General features: G+C 41.9%; 1 protein-coding gene across 2 annotated transcripts in view; it reads left to right on the top strand.

Annotated features, from left to right (window-relative positions):
• Positions 1-16470, top strand: part of SLC25A48 (solute carrier family 25 member 48) — a 166886-nt gene that overhangs the window by 121474 nt on the left and 28942 nt on the right. For both annotated transcript variants that reach the window (XM_040442224.1, XM_040442215.1), the window contains one exon: positions 5308-5441. In XM_040442224.1, coding sequence (XP_040298158.1) covers positions 5308-5441 — 134 coding nt within the window. The remainder of the gene's footprint in view (positions 1-5307; positions 5442-16470) is intronic.

Raw genomic sequence — 16470 nt, 5'->3', positions numbered from 1 at the left:
CTTTTTCCTATTTGTAGTGGAGATGAGTGGTACCCGGTGGGGTCTTCTGCTGTTGTAGCCCATTCGCCTCAAGGTTGTGCATGTTGTGGCTTCACAAATGCTTTGCTGCATACCTCGGTTGTAACGAGTGGTTATTTCAGTCAACGTTGCTCTTCTATCAGCTTGAATCAGTCGGCCCATTCTCCTCTGACCTCTAGCATCCACAAGGCATTTTTGCCCACAGGACTGCCGCATACTGGATGTTTTTCCCTTTTCACACCATTCTTTGTAAACCCTAGAAATGGTTGTGCGTGAAAATCCCAGTAACTGAGCAGATTGTGAAATACTCAGACCGGCCCGTCTGGCACCAACAACCATGCCACGCTCAAAATTGCTTAAATCACCTTTCTTTCCCATTCTGACATTCAGTTTGGAGTTCAGGAGATTGTCTTGACCAGGAGCACACCCCTAAATGCATTGAAGCAACTGCCATGTGATTGGTTGACTAGATAATTGCATTAATGAGAAATAGAACAGGAGTTCCTAATAATTCTTTAGGTGAGTGTATAGTATATTCAGCAGTGTACTGATATGTGAGGTACGAACTGTCAATACACTGCTGTATATACTATATACCTATACACACTGCATATATTATACACTGTACCTCACATATCAGAACACTAGGGAATATACTATATACCTGTACACACTGCATATATTATACCGCGTACCTCACATAACAGTACACTGCTGTATATACTATACATTTATTGTGAGCCAAAGCCAGTAGTCAAGCCTATTCAGAGATAAGGTGTAATGAAAAGATCTGCACCTGTTCTTTGTATTTGACCAGCACCTGGTTTTGGTTCACAATAACTGATGGAAATAACTGATCAAATAACGTAAGTGTGAACTCAGCTTTAGGTCGAAGGCACACGGCCGTGTTCCGCGGCCGAGAGCGGTCCGTGGTATGCCGGGCTGGATTCCTGTTCAGAGCAGGAGCGCACGGCGTCATTGGTTGCTATGACGCCGTGCGCTTCCTGTTGCCGCTGCACGACAGTAATACACTCGTATAGTGTATTACTGTAGTGCGGCGGCGGCATGAAGCGCACGGTGTCATAGCAACCAATGACGCCGTGCACTCATGCTCTGAACAGGAATCCAGCCCGGCATACCACGGACCGCTCTCGGCCGCGGAACACGGCCGTGTGCATTCGGCCTTAATTATATTTAAAAAAGCATGCATATTAGGTATCACCGCATCCGTAACAACCTGTTCTATAGAAATACCACATGACCTAACCCCTCAGGTGAACAACGTAAAAAGAAAATTAAAAAGTGTCAAAAAAGCTATTTTTTTGTCACCTTAGATCACAAAAAGTGTAATAGCAAGCGATCAAAAAAAAAATTGTGCCAATCAAACCATCATCTCATCCCGAAAAAATGATGCCCTACCTAAAACAATCGACCAAAAACTGAAAAAACTATGGCTCTCAGAATATGGAGACACTAAAACATGATTATATTATTGTGTAAAACTTACATAAATAAAAAAAAGTTGACATATTAGGTATCTCCGCGTCCGTAAGAACCTGCTCTATAAAAATATCACATGACCTAACCCCTCAGGTAAACATCGTAAAAAAAAAAAAAAGTGTCAAAAAAGCCATTTTTGTTACCTTACATCACAAAAAGTGTAATAGCAAGTGATCAAAAAGTCATATACACCTTAAAATAGTACCAATCAAACTGTCATTTCATCCCTAAAAAAGAGTCCCTACACAAGACAGTCGCACAAAAAAAAAAAGGGCTTTCAGAATGTGGAGACACTAAAAAAAACATTTTTTTTTCAAAAAGGATTTATTATTTATTATGTAAAACAAACAAAAAGTGTAATATAGAGCAACCAAAAATCATATGTATCCTAAAATAGTACCAACAAAACTGCCACCTTATCCCGTAGTTTCCAAAATGGGGTCACATTTTTGGAGTTTCTACTTTAGGGGTGCATCAGGGGGGCTTCAAATGGGACATGGGGTAAAAAACCAGTCCAGCAAAATCTGCCTCCCAAAAACCATATGGCATTTCTTTCCCATGTGCAATGACGTGTGCCCGTACAGCAGATTACGACCACATATGGGGTGTTTCTGTAAACTACAGAATCAGGGCCATAAATATTGAGTTTTGTTTGGCTGTTAACCCTTGCTTTGTAACTGGAAAAAATGGATTAAAATGGAAAATCTGCCAAAAAAGTGAATTTTTGAAATGTTATCTCTATTTTCCATTAATTCTTGTAGAACACCTAAAGGGTTAACAAAGTTTGTAAAATCTGTTTTGTATAGCTTGAGGGGTGTAGTTTGTAAAACGGGGTCACTTTTTTGGAGTTTCTACTCTAGGGGTGCATCAGGGGCCTTCAAATGTGACATGGCAGCTTAAAATTATCCCAGTGAAATCTGCTTTCCAAAAACCATATGGCGTTCCTTTCCTTCTGCGCAATACCGTGTGCCCGTACAACAGTTTACGACCACATATAGGGTGTTTCTGTAAACTATAGAATCAGGGCAATAAATACTGAGTTTTGTTTGGCTGTTAACCCTTACTTTGTTATTGTAAAAAAATTGATTAAAATGGAAAATCTGCCAAAAAAGTGAAATTCTGAAATTTCATCCCCATTTTCCATGAACTCTTGTGGAACACCTAAAGTTTAACAAAGTTAGTAAAATCAGTGGGGTGTAGTTTATAAAATGGGATCATTTTTGGGTGGTTTCTAATATGTAAGCCTCACAAAGTGATTGCAAACCTGAACTGGTTCTTAAAAAGTGGGTTTTGAAAATTTTCTGAAAAACTTTCAAGATTTGCTTCTAAACTTCTAGGCCTTCTAACGTCCCCAAAAAATAAAATAGCATTCACAAAATGATCCAAACATGAAGTAGACATATGGGGAATGTAAAGTAATAACTATTTTTGGAGGTATTACTATCTATTATAAAAGTAGAGAAATAGAAATTTGGAAATTTTTCCAAATTTCTGGAAATTTTGGCATTTTTTTAATAAATAAAAATAAATTTATTTGACTCAATTTTACCACTGTCATGAAGTACAATATGTGACGAGAAAACATGGCCTGGATAAATAAAAGCGTTTTAAAGTTATCACCACATAAAGTGACACTGGTCAGATTTGCATAAAATGGCCTGATCCTTAAAGGGGTTCTGCACTTTGTTTTAACTGATGATCTATCCTCTGGATAGATCATCAGTATCTGATCGGTGGTGGTCCGACACCCAGGACCCCCGCCGATCAGCTGTTTGAGAAGGCAGCGGCGCTCCAGTAGTGCCGCGGCCTTCTCACTGTTTACCGCCGGCCCACTGACGTCACGACTAGTATCAACTAGCGTGGGCGGGGCTAAGCTCCATTCAAGTGAACAGAGCTTAGCCCCGCCCACGCTAGTTGATACTAGTCATGACGTCACTGGGCCAGTGGTAAACAGTGAGAAGGACGTGGCGCTCACAGGGGCACCTGTGCCTTCTCAAACAGCTGATCGGCAGGGGTCCCGGGTGTCAGACCACCACCGATCAGATACTGATGATCTAGCCAGAGGATAGATCATCAGTTAAAACAAAATGCAGAACCCCTTTAAAGGGAAAAATGGCAGGGTCCTGAAGAGGTTAAACTACAATTATTTCTGTTATTCTCTTAATTACGTTACACAAGCTGATAAAATAAAATTACTAAGCTCAATGATGAATATCCATCTTTGACATCTAAACATTATGGACTCAGAAATACATTGCTTGTAGTGTTCCACTGTCTGTGTCAGATGGTAAATCGAATAGCAGTGAATAGCAGTGCAATGTCTTGATTATGGTCTTAGGCTACTTTCACACTTGCGTTGTTGTTTTCTGGTATTGAGATCCGGCAGAGGGCCTCAATACTTTAAAAAAACATTTCTGTTTTGTCCTCATGCATTCTGAATGTAAAGAGATCTGTTTAGGATGTCGTCTGTTCTGGCAGCGTTTTGTTTTGTGACCGGACACAAAACCTCTGCAAGCTGCAGTTTTGTGTCAAGGCTCCTAAAAAAAAAAAAAAAATTAAAAATAAATAAAAAAGGATCAATCACCCATTGACTTTCAATATATTTAGTGACTGTTCAGTTTTTTTCCATTTTGATTTCACACAACGGCATCCTAACGGAACGGATGCATCCTGATCAAAATCAAAACGGATCTGTTTAATTCTGGTAATGAGATCCTCTGCCGGATCTCAATACCGGAATTAACAACGCAAGGGTGAAAGTAGCCTTAAGACATCTTACAGAAATAAAGGGATTTTTTAGGTAAACTTCACCATAATAGTGCCCACAGTGCATTTAGTCATTTGTAACTATATTTAAATTTAACAGCAATGTAGAGAAATCCTCAGCACTCGTCCAATTCAGTCAATGGTGTTTTTTTACATAAAATAAAATACTAAATAAAACACCATTGACTGAATTGGACGAGTGCTGTGGATTTCTCTACATTGCTGTTTCTAAGGGGATCCCGAGCCAGGACCCCTCACCGCGTGCACCACATTACACATAGCATACTAGGTGACTTGAACATTGAGTATGGATTTATCCACTAAGGGGCTTGGAGTGCTGCTTAGGCTATTTTCACACTTGCGGCAGAGTGATCCGGCAAGCAGTTCCGTCGCCGGAACTGCCTGCCGGATCCGGCAAAACGTATGCCAACTGATGGCATTTGTAAGACTAATCAGGATCCTGATCAGTCTTAAAAATGCCTGATCAGTCAGAAAAACGCATTGAAATGCCGAATCCGTCTTTCTGGTGTCATCCGGCAAAACGGATCCGGCATTTATTTTTTTCACCTTTTTTTCGGTCTGCGCATGTGCAGACTGGAAGGACGGATCCGGCGTACTGGTATTTTGAATGCCGGATCCGACACTAATACATTCCTATGGAAAAAAATGCCGGATCCGGCATTCAGGCAAGTCTTTAGTTTATTTGGCCAGAGATAAAACCGTAGCATGCTGCGGTTTTGTCTTTTGCCTGATCAGTCAAAATGACTGAACTGAGGACATCCTGATGCATCCTGAACGGATTGTTCTCCAGATAGAATGCATGGGGAGAAAACTGATCAGTTCTTTTCTCCAGATAGAATGCATGGGGAGAAAACTGATCAGTTCTTTTCCGGTATAGAGCCCCTAGGACGGAAATCTATGCCGGAAAAGAAAAACGCTAGTGTGAAAGTAGCCTTATCTTTCTTTTGTATCTATATTCAAATTTAAGCCATTGATGACCAGTTACTAAATCTCTACTTTCAGGAGCTATTTCCTGGGGCACTGCTACTCCAATGGATGTAATAAAGAGTCGTCTTCAAGCAGACAGTCTGTATAACAGAAAATACAGAGGAGTCAAAGACTGCATTAAGCAAAGTTACTCTAATGAAGGCATTCAGGTAAAGAATATTCACAGCTGATATAATTACAGAGCATACACAGTATTATGTCACAGAACAGTTGGGGTCATTTATCAAACTGGTGTAAAGTAAAACTGGCTAGGTCCTAGAGAAAAAAAACATGCTAATTAGTGGGATTGAAGTGGTATTCCAGTTAAAATAAAGGGGTTGTCTCACTTCAGCAAGTGGCATTTATCATGTAGAGAAAGTTAATACAAGGCACTTACTAATATATTATTATCCATATTGCTTCCTTTGCTGGCTGGATTCACTTTTCTATCACATTATACACTGCTCGTTTCCATAGTTACAGACCACCCTGCAATCCATGAGTGATAGTCGTGCTTGCACACTATAGGAAAAAGCACTAGACTATGTGAGCTCCCATGGTCCTGGCCACCAGAGAAGCTGAAGCTTTTTCCTATAGTGTGCAAGCACGACCACCACTGATGGATTGCAGGGTGGTCTGTAATCATGGAAACAATAAGTGTATAATGTGATGGGAAAAATTAATCCAGCCAGCAAAGGAATATAACAATATATTAGTAAGTGGCTTGTATTAACTTCCTCTACATGATAAATGCAACTTACTGAAGTGAGACAACCCCTTTAAGTTATCCTATATCCGCAGCATAGGGGATAACTATTAAATTGGTGGGGGTCCTACCGCTAGGACCCTCACGATCATCAGAACAGGGGCAACATACCGACTGCAGCTCCCCTGAAGTGAACGGAGTGGCCAGTCATACATGTGGGTGGCCACTCCATTCATTTCTATGGGAATTCCAGAGATAGCCTAGCACTCTACGGGGCTCCCGTTCTCTTCTCTAATAGTTCGTTGTGGATAGGGGATGACTTAATGTATACAGAATTCCCCTTTAATTGTGGATCACTAACAGAAGATAAAATTGTAAATATATTATTTGTGACTTTGTATTCAAGCACAGCATTTTAATGGTGCCCATATGGGCTGTTTAGTATTCAACCCCCAGAATGTCCCCCCACTCTGGGTGTTAGCGGGAAACTTGTGTGGGACCTTATGCACCCACTGCTAGATAAGGGTTACCACCTGTACGTGGATAACTTTTATACTAGTATCCCCTTGTTCCAGTCCCTCGCCGCCAGATCCACGTCCGCTTGTGGGACCGTGCGGAAAAATCTAAACGACCTCCCTTCCCACCCCCTCCAGGTACCTATCCCCAGGGGTGAAACCAGTGCCCTTACCAGTGGAAACCTGTTGCTGGTCAGATATAAGGACAAGAGGGATGTCGTTGTACTGTCCACAATTCACGGTAACGGCATCACCCCTGTCCCTGTGCGAGGTACCGCGGCAACGGTCCTCAAGCCCGATTGTATTGTCGACTACAATCGGTATATGGGAGGAGTTGATCTCTCTGATCAAGTCCTCAAGCCATTTAACGTCATGCGCAAAACCCGGGCATGGTACAAAAAATTTGCGGTTTACTTGGTACAGGTTGCCTTGTACAACTCTTTTGTGCTGTCCCGGAGCGCTCGCAACACAGGGAAATTCCTCCAGTTCTATGAGGCAGTCCTCAAGGCCCTGATCTTTTCTGACCAGGAGAGAGCAGGCCGGAGTACCTCGGGAACTGGAGGCGCCCGGATCGTCCCTGGCCAACACTTTCCAGGTGTGGTCCCCCATACTGGAAAGAAGGTACGTCCCAAAAAGTGCAGAGTGTGTCACAGGAGGGGGATATGGAAGGACACCACCATTCAGTGTGACTCATGCCCCGGGCCTCTGCATTGACGGTTGCTTCAGGGAGTACCACACTTCCAAGGAGTACTAAATTCATAATCCCCTTCCCCAATTTTAATTCCATTTAGCCACTGACAATCGAAAAAAAATATGGTTCTCAGACTTGAGACACTAAAACTAAAATATTTCAAAAATATTATTTTGTAAAACTAAAATAAATTTAAAAAGTAGACATATTAGGTATTGCCACGTCTGTAAGAATCTGCTCTATAAAAATACCACATGACCTAACCCCTCAGATGAACACGGTCAAAAAATTAAATAAAAACGGTGCAAAAAAAGGTATTTGGTCACCTTACATCACAAAAAGTGTAATAGCAAGCGATCAAAAAGTCATATGCCCCCCAAAATAGTGCCAATAAATCCATCCTCTCATCCTGCAAAAAATGAGCCCCTTCCTAAGATAATCAGCTAAAAACTAAAAATAAACTGACTCTTAGACTATGGAGATACTAAAATGATATTTTTTTTTGTTTATAAAAGGATATAATGTAAAACCTAAAAAAATTTAAAAAAAGTTGACATATTAGGTATCGCCGCGTCTGTAAGAATCTTCTCTATAAAAATACCCCATGACCTAACCACTCAGATGAACACGGTCAAAAAAACAGCTTTTTTGGGCAAATTTTCCATTTTAATCTGGTTTTTCCAGTAACAAAGCAAGGGTTAACAGCCAAACAAAACTTAATATTTATTACCCTGATTCTGCAGTGTACAGAAACACCCCATATGTGGTCGTAAACTGCTGTATAACCAAACGTCAGGGCGCAGAAGGTTTTTGGAAGGCAGATTTTGCTGGGCTGTTTTTTTTGACACCATGTCCCATTTGAAGCCCCCCTGATGCACCCCTAGAGCAGAAACTCCATAAAAGTGACCCCATCTAAGAAACTACACCCATCAAGGTATTCAAAACTGATTTTACATACTTTATTAACCCTTTAGGTGTCCCTCAACAGTTTATGGCAAATGGAGATGAAATTTCAGAATTTCTATTTTTGTTAACATTGCCTCACAAAAATGGAATATAGAGCAACCAAAAATCATATGTACCCTAAAAATAGTCCCAACAAAACTGCCACCTTATCCCTTTCTACTCTAGGGGTTGCATCAGGGGGGCTTCAAATGGGACATGATGTAAATAAACCAGTCCAGCAAAATTTGCCTTCCAAAAACCACACGGCACTCCTTTCCCTCTACGCCCTACTGTGTGTCCGTACAGCAGTTTACGACCACATATGGGGTGTTTCTGTAAACTACAGAATCAGGGCCATAAATATAAAAAAAATTTTGGCTGTTAATCCTTGCTTTGTTACTGGAAAAAATTGATTAAAATGGAAAATTTGCCCAAAAATTTAAATTCTGAAATTTCATCTCCATTTGCCAATAACTCTTGTGGAACACCTAAAGGGTTAACAACGTTTGTAAAATCAGTTTTGAATACCTTGAGGGGTGTAGTTTCTTAGATGGGGTACATTTATGGAGTTTCTACTCTAGGGGTGCATCAGGGGGGCGTCAAATGGGACATGGTGTAAAAAAAAAACAGTCCAGCAAAATCTGCCTTCCTTCTGCGCCCTGCCGTGTGCCCGTACAGAGGTTTATGACCACATATGGGGTGTTTCTGTAAACTACAGAACCAGAGGCATAAATATTGAGTTTGGTTTGGCTGTTAACCCTTGCTTTGTAACTGAAAAAAAATTATTAAAATGGAAAATCTGCCAAAAAAGTGAAATTTTGAAATTGTATCTCTATTTTCCACTAATTCTTGTGGAACAACCTAAAGGGTTAACAAAGTTTGTAAAATCAGTTTTGAATACCTTGAGGGGTGTAGTTTCTATAATGGGGTCATTTTTTTGGGTGGTTTATATTATGTAAGCCTCGCAAAGTGACTTCAGACCTGAACTGGTCCCTAAAAATGGGGTTTTTGAAAATTTCTGAAAAATTTCAAGATTTGCTTCTAAACTTCTAAGCCTTGTAACATCCCCAAAAAATTAAATATAATTCTTAAAATGATCCAAACATGAAGTAGACATATGGGGAATGTAAAGTAATAACTATTTTTGGAGGTATTACTATGTATTATACAGTAGAAGTACAGAAATTGAAACTTGGAAATTTGCAATTTTTTACAAATTTTTGCTAAATTTGGTATTTTTTACTTCATTTTACCAGTGTCATGAAGTACAATATGTGACGAAAAAACAATCTCAGAATGGCCTGGATAAGTCAAAGCGTTTTAAAGTTATCACCACTTAAAGTGACACTGGTCAGATTTGCAAAAAATGGCCTGGTCCTTAACCTCTTAAGGACATAGGGCGTACAGGTACGCCCTTGTGCCCTGGTACTTAAGGACACAGGGCGTACATGTACGCCCTGTGTATTTTCGATCACTGCCGTGCGGCTGGCAGTGATTGGAACCCGGTGCCTGCTCAAATCATTGAGCAGGCACCTAGGCTAAATGCGCGGGGGGGTCCCGTGACCCCCCCATGTCGGCGATCGCGGCAAACCACAGGTCAATTCAGACCTGCGGTTTGCTGCGATTTCTGAAGTTTCTGGTCCCCGCAGTCCCTGACCGCGGGGATCAGAAACTTTATATGCCTAAAAAAAAAGTTTTATTCACCCCCCCCTGCACCCCCGAATGATTTTTATGGTGGCGGGAGGTGCAGGGGGAGGGTTGCGGGCGGTGTGGGCGGTGCGGGAGGCGGGCGGTGCGGCAGGCGGGATCGCGATCCCCCGCCCGCCTCCCCTTGTATAATCGTTGGTGTCTAGTGGGGATACCAGGGTGCCAGCACATTGCTGGCACCCTGGTATAAACGGCTGACATCTGCGATGCGATGTCAGCCGTTTAACCCTTTCCATACAGCGGTCCGTACGGACCGCTGTATGGAAAAGGTTAACAGCGCAGGGAGCTCCCTCTCCCATCGGGGGGCTGCTGTGCCTTTGCAGCCCCCCGATGGGGAGGGAGAGAGCCCCCCGAGAGATCCCCTCCTTACCCTTCCCCGTCTGCGAAGTTCTGAGCAGACGGGGAAGGTTCCCATGGCAACAGGACTCCTCTCAGGCGTCCTGCTGTCCATGGTGCTGAACAGATCTGTGCTGAAAGGCATAGATCTGTTCAGTGTAAGTAAAATACAGTACAGAACAATATATATTGTACTGTACTGTATTATTCAGACATCAGACCCACTGGATCTTCAAGAACCAAGTGGGTCTGGGTCAAAAAAAAGTGAATAAAAGTGAAAAAAAAGTAAAAATCAAAAAACACATTTATCACTGATAAAAAATGAAAAAAATAAAATTCCCTACACATGTTTGGTATCGCCGTGTCCGTAACGACCTGATCTATAAAACGGTCATGTTACTTTACCCGAACGGTGAACACCATAAAAATAAAAAATAAAAAACTATGATGAAATTTATATTTTGCCCACCTTACTTCCCAAAAAAGGTAATAAAAGTGATCAAAAAAGTCGCATGTACGCCAAAATTGTAACAATCAAACCGTCATCTCATCCCGCAAAAATCATACCCTACCCAAGATAATCGCCCAAAAACTGAAAAAACTATGGCTCTTAGACTATGGAAACACTAAAACATGATTTTTTTTGTTTCAAAAATGAAATCATTGTGTAAAACTTACATAAATAAAAAAAAAGTATACATATTAGGTATCGCCGCGTCCGTATCGCCCGGCTCTATAAAAATATCACATGATCTAACCCCTCAGATGACCACCGTATAAAAATAAAAATAAAAACGGTGTAAAAAAAGCCATTTTTTGTCATCTTACGTCACAAAAAGTGTAATAGCAAGCAATCAAAAAGTCATATGCACCCCAAAATAGATGCCAATCAAACCGTCATCTCATCCTGCAAAAAATGAGACCCTACTTAAGATAATCGCCCAAAAACTGAAAAAACTATGGCTCTTAGACTATGGAGACACTAAAACATTTTTTTGGTTTTAAAAATGAAATCATTGTGTAAAACTTACATAAATAAAAAAAATTGTATACATATTAGGTATCTCCGCGTCCGTGACAACCTGCTCTATAAAATTACCACATGATCTAACCTGTCAGATGAATGTTGTAAATAACAAAAAAAAAAACGGTGCCAAAAAAGCTATTTCTTGTTACCTTGCCGCACAAAAAGTGTAATATAGAGCAACCAAAAATCATATGTACCCTAAACTAGTACCAACAAAACTGCCACCCTATCCCGTAGTTTCTAAAATGGGGTCACTTTTTTGGAGTTTCTACTCTAGGGGTGCATCAGGGGGGCTTCAAATGGGACATGGTGTCAAAAAAACCAGTCCAGCAAAATATGCCTTCCAAAAACCATATGGTGTTCCTTTCCTTCTGCGCCCTGCCGTGTGCCCGTACAGCTGTTTACGACCACATATGGGGTGTTTCTGTAAACTACAGAATTAGGGCCATAAATAATGAGTTTTGTTTGGCTGTTAACCCTTGCTTTGTAACTGGAAAAAAAATATTAAAATGGAAAATCTGCCAAAAAAGTGAAATTTTGAAATTGTATCTCTATTTTCCATTAAATCTTGTGCAACACCTAAAGGGTTAACAAAGTTTGTAAAATCAGTTTTGAATACCTTGAGGGGTGTAGTTTCTTAGATGGGGTCACTTTTATGGAGTTTATAATCTAGGGGTGCATCAGGGGGGCTTCAAATGGGACATGGTGCCAAAAAAACAGTCCAGCAAAATCAGCCCTCCAAAAACCAAACGGCGCACCTTTCACTCTACGCCCCGCTGTGTGCCCGTACAGTAGTTTACGGCCACATATGGGGTGTTTCTGTAAACAGCAGAGTCAGGGCAATAAAGATACAGTCTTGTTTGGCTGTTAACCCTTGCTTTGTTAGTGGAAAAAATGGGTTAAAATGGAAAATAAGGCAAAAAAATGAAATTCTCAAATTTCATCGCCATTTGCCAATAACTCTTGTGCAACACCTAAAGGGTTAACGACGTATGTAAAATCAGTTTTGAATACCTTGAGGGGTGTAGTTTCTTAGATGGGGTCACTTTTAGGGAGTTTCTCCTCTAGGGGTGCATCAGGGGGCTTCAAATGGGACATGGTGTAAATAAACCAGTCCATAAAAATCAGCCTTCCAAAAACCAAACGGCGCACCTTTCACTCTACGCCCCGCTGTGTGGCCATACAGTAGTTTACGGCCACATATTGGGTGTTTCTGTAAATGGCAGAGTCAGGGCAATAAAGATACAGTCTTGTTTGGCTCTTAACCCTTGGTTTGTTAGTGGAAAAAATGGGTTAAAATGAAAAATTAGACAAAAAAATGAAATTCTCAAATTTCCTCCCTATTTGCCAATAACTCTTGTGCAACACCTAAAGGGTTAACAACGTATGCAAAATCAGTTTTGAATACCTTGAGGGGTGTAGTTTCTTAGATGGGGTCATTTTTGGGTGGTTTCTATAATGTAAGCCTCGCAAAGTGACTTGAGACCTGAACTGGTCCCTAGAAATTGAGTTTTTGTAAATTTCGGAAAAATTTCAAGATTTGCTTCTAAACTTCTAAGCCTTATAACATCCCCAAAAAATAAAATATCATTCCCAAAACAATTCAAACATGAAGTAGACATATGGGGAATGTAAAGTCATCACAATTTTTGGGGGTATTACTATGTATTACAGAAGTAGAGAAACTGAAACTTTGAAATTTGCCAATTTTTTTTCAAATTTTTGTTAAATTAGGTATTTTTTGGTGCAAAAAAAATTTTTTTTTTGACTCCATTTTACCAGTGTCATGAAGTACAATATGTGACGAAAAAACAATCTCAGAACGGCCTGGATAAGTCAAACCGTTTTAAAGTTATCAGCACTTAAAGGGACTCTGGTCAGATTTTCAAAAAATGGCCTGGTCCTAAGGTGTAAAAAGGCTGTGTCCTTAAGGGGTTAAAGAGGTTATCCGAGTTAATAATAAAAAAAAAACACTTAAAATCCATCAGGATATACATATAATTTGGTTAAGCTTGATTTCATCAAGTTAAAACCCATATTTGCACCTTTTCATGGTCCTGTCATTGCTTTGTTTACATGCTGCAGTACAAGGTGAGGGGGCGTATAACAACAAAGCCTGAGCTCTGCCTCATGAATATTTCTGGGCGTGAACAACCTGACCTTCCCCGCCCCCTGCTCTGCACTTTGCATAAAAATAATAAATACACACACAGGGCAGAAGACCTTCCTGTCACATTGCAGCTGCACAGTGTAAGGCCTCTTTCACACTTGCGTTGTTGGGATCCGGCATGCACTTCCGGTGCCGGAGGTGCCCGCCGGATCCGGAAAAACGCAAGTGTACTGAAAGCATTTGAAGACGGAACCGTCTTCCAAATGCTTTCAGTGTTACTATGGCACCCAGGACGCTATTAAAGTCCTGGTTGCCATAGTAGGAGCGGGGAGCGGGGAGCGGGGGAGCAGTATACTTACAGTCCGTGCGGCTCCCGGAGCGCTCCAGAATGACGTCAGAGCGCCCCATGCGCATGGATGACGTGATCCATGCGATCACGTGATCCATGCGCTTGGGGCGCCCTGACGTCACTCTGGAGCGCCCGGGGAGCCACATGGACGGTAAGTATACCGCTCCCCCGCTCCCCACTACACTTTACCATGGCTGCCAGGACTTTAGCGTCCCGGCAGCCATGGTAACCATTCAGAAAAAGCTAAATGTCGGGTCCGGCAATGCGCCGAAACGACGTTTAGCTTAAGGCCGGATCCGGATCAATGCCTTCCAATGGGCATTAATTCCGGATCCGGCCTTGCGGCAAGTGTTCCGGATTTTTGGCCGGAGCAAAAAGCGCAGCATGCTGCGGTATTTTCTCCGGCCAAAAAACGTTCCGTTCCGGAACTGAAGACATCCTGATGCATCCTGAACGGATTTCTCTCCATTCAGAATGCATTAGGATAAAACTGATCAGTATTCTTCCGGCATAGAGCCCCGACGACGGAACTCTATGCCGGAAGACAAGAACGCAGGTGTGAAAGAGCCCTAAGTTATGTTATTTTACATACATTGCTTTCATGTTTGGTTTTGTTTGTAGTCTAAAAATGTTCTTTCTGTTATTACAGTATATCAAGGAGGACGTATTTGCACTAATTCCAAATTCCGTCACCATAGAAAATGAATGGGTCCGCACCCGTTCCGCAAAATTGCAGAACAAATGTGGACCCATTTGCGGATGTGTGAATGGAGCCTAAGGCTACTTTCACACTAGAGGCAGGATCGATCCAACAGGCTGTTCACCCTGTCGGATCCGGCCAGCCGCTATTTTGCCGTGCCGCTGGACTGCCGCTCTGTCCCCATTGACTATAAAGGGGACGGTGGTGGAGCTATGGCGCAGCGACCGCATTTGTAGACGGATCCAGGTGCGGATCCGTCTAGAAATGAATTGCAATAACGGATCCGTCCAGCGGCACCGTCAAATAGCGGCAGGGCGGATCCGACAGGGTGAACAGCCTGTCGGATACGTCCTGCCACTAGTGTGAAAATATCATTAGCATTATCTGTATCTAAGCAATATCTATATTATTCAAATATATATTCAATATGGATATTGCTTAGATAAATCCATATATTGGTGGCAGATAAGGATTTTATATAGCTGAATAATGATGATGATGATGATGATAATAATGATGGCCAATAATTTATTTATATTTCCCAGGGGGTGTTGAATGTGTACTAGTGTGGGGGGGCGACCAGGGCTGTAATAATGATCCCCAGATGCAGAGGGGAACGTTTACAAACTGCCACCTCTAGCCCCAGTGAATGCAGGAGGGACAAACATACCCTGTGCTGCTGGAGAAGAGATCACCTTGGTATGTACTGCACATGAGTGATTGCATAGCAGAGCCGAGGCAGTGACAAGAGCTGGAGGGGGGAGGGCACCAGAGGCTCTGACGTCTCGTTTACACAGCCTGGACACTCCCTCAAGCAGAGAGAAGCTTGTAAACGAAACGTCATCAGCAGAGCAGGGTTACTGACGTCAGGTGTAACATGACCCTGAACTGGCCAAACAGTGATAGATAGGTGATGAAAGTGATTTTAAGGCTGCGTTCACACGGGCGAGTATTCCGCGCGGGTGCAATGCGGTAGGTGAACGTATTGCACCCGCACTGAATCCTGACCCATTCATTTCTATAGGGCTGTTCAGATGAGCGGTGATTTTCACGCGTCACTTGTGCATTGCGTGAAAATCGCAGCATGCTCTATATTCTGCGTTTTTCACGCAACGCAGGCCCCATAGAAGTGAATGGGGTTGCGTGAAAATCGCAAGCATCCGCAAGCAAGTGCGGATGCTGTGCGATTTTCACGCATGGTTGCTAGGAGACAGTCTATTCACTGTATTATTTTCCCTTATAACATGGTTATAAGGGAAAATAATAGCATTCTGAAAACAGAATGCTTAGTAGGTGATCAGTTGAGGGTTAAAAAAAATTAAAAAAATTAACTCACCTTCTCCGTTTGTTCGCGTAAGTCCCGGTCTCCGCGGTGATGGACCATGTGATTGGAGCATGTGATCTTACGTCACCAAAGGTCCTTTAGCCCATAGTTTATCTTTTGAGAAGTAAAGAAGAGACCGGGACTTACGCGAACAAACGGAGAAGGTGAGTTAATTTATTTTATTTTTTTTAACCCTCAACTGATCACCTACTAAGCATTCTGTTTTCAGAATGCTATTATTTTCCCTTATAACCATGTTATAAGGGAAAATAATAACATCTACACAACACCGAACCCAAACCTGAACTTCTGTGAAGAAGTTCGGGTCTGGGTACCACAGTCGTTTTTTTATCACGCGCGTGCAAAACACATTGCACCCGCGCGATAAAAACTGAACATCGGAACGCAATCGCAGTCAAAACTGACTGCAATTGCATTCCTACTCGCGCGGGTTTGCCGCAACACACCGGGACGCATCCGGAACTAATCCGGACACGCTCGTGTGAACGCAGCCTAAGAATCTTTCACTGGTCTACAATAAATGCAATTAGAATAGATTTATTTAAGTCGGATAACCCCTTTAAGGTGAAATAAGGCTGTGTCCTTAAGGAGTTAAGGTGAAAATGAGCCCGGTCCATTAAGGGTTAAAAGTGTTGGAAATTAAGTATTAAGGGCTTAGATAATACACACAGCATTGTTGCTGTGAAAATCTGCAGTTCCACTTTTGCAATGACCGATTATGATTATGCTTTTGTGTCATCGTATTGATAGCTGGCAGACGGGAATGAT

The sequence above is a fragment of the Bufo bufo genome, chromosome 1 (genome assembly GCF_905171765.1).
Source record: "Bufo bufo chromosome 1, aBufBuf1.1, whole genome shotgun sequence".
Classification (NCBI taxonomy): Eukaryota; Metazoa; Chordata; class Amphibia; order Anura; family Bufonidae; genus Bufo; species Bufo bufo.
The sequence above is the reverse complement of the archived record's forward strand: the minus strand, read 5'-3'. Positions and strand labels throughout refer to the sequence as shown.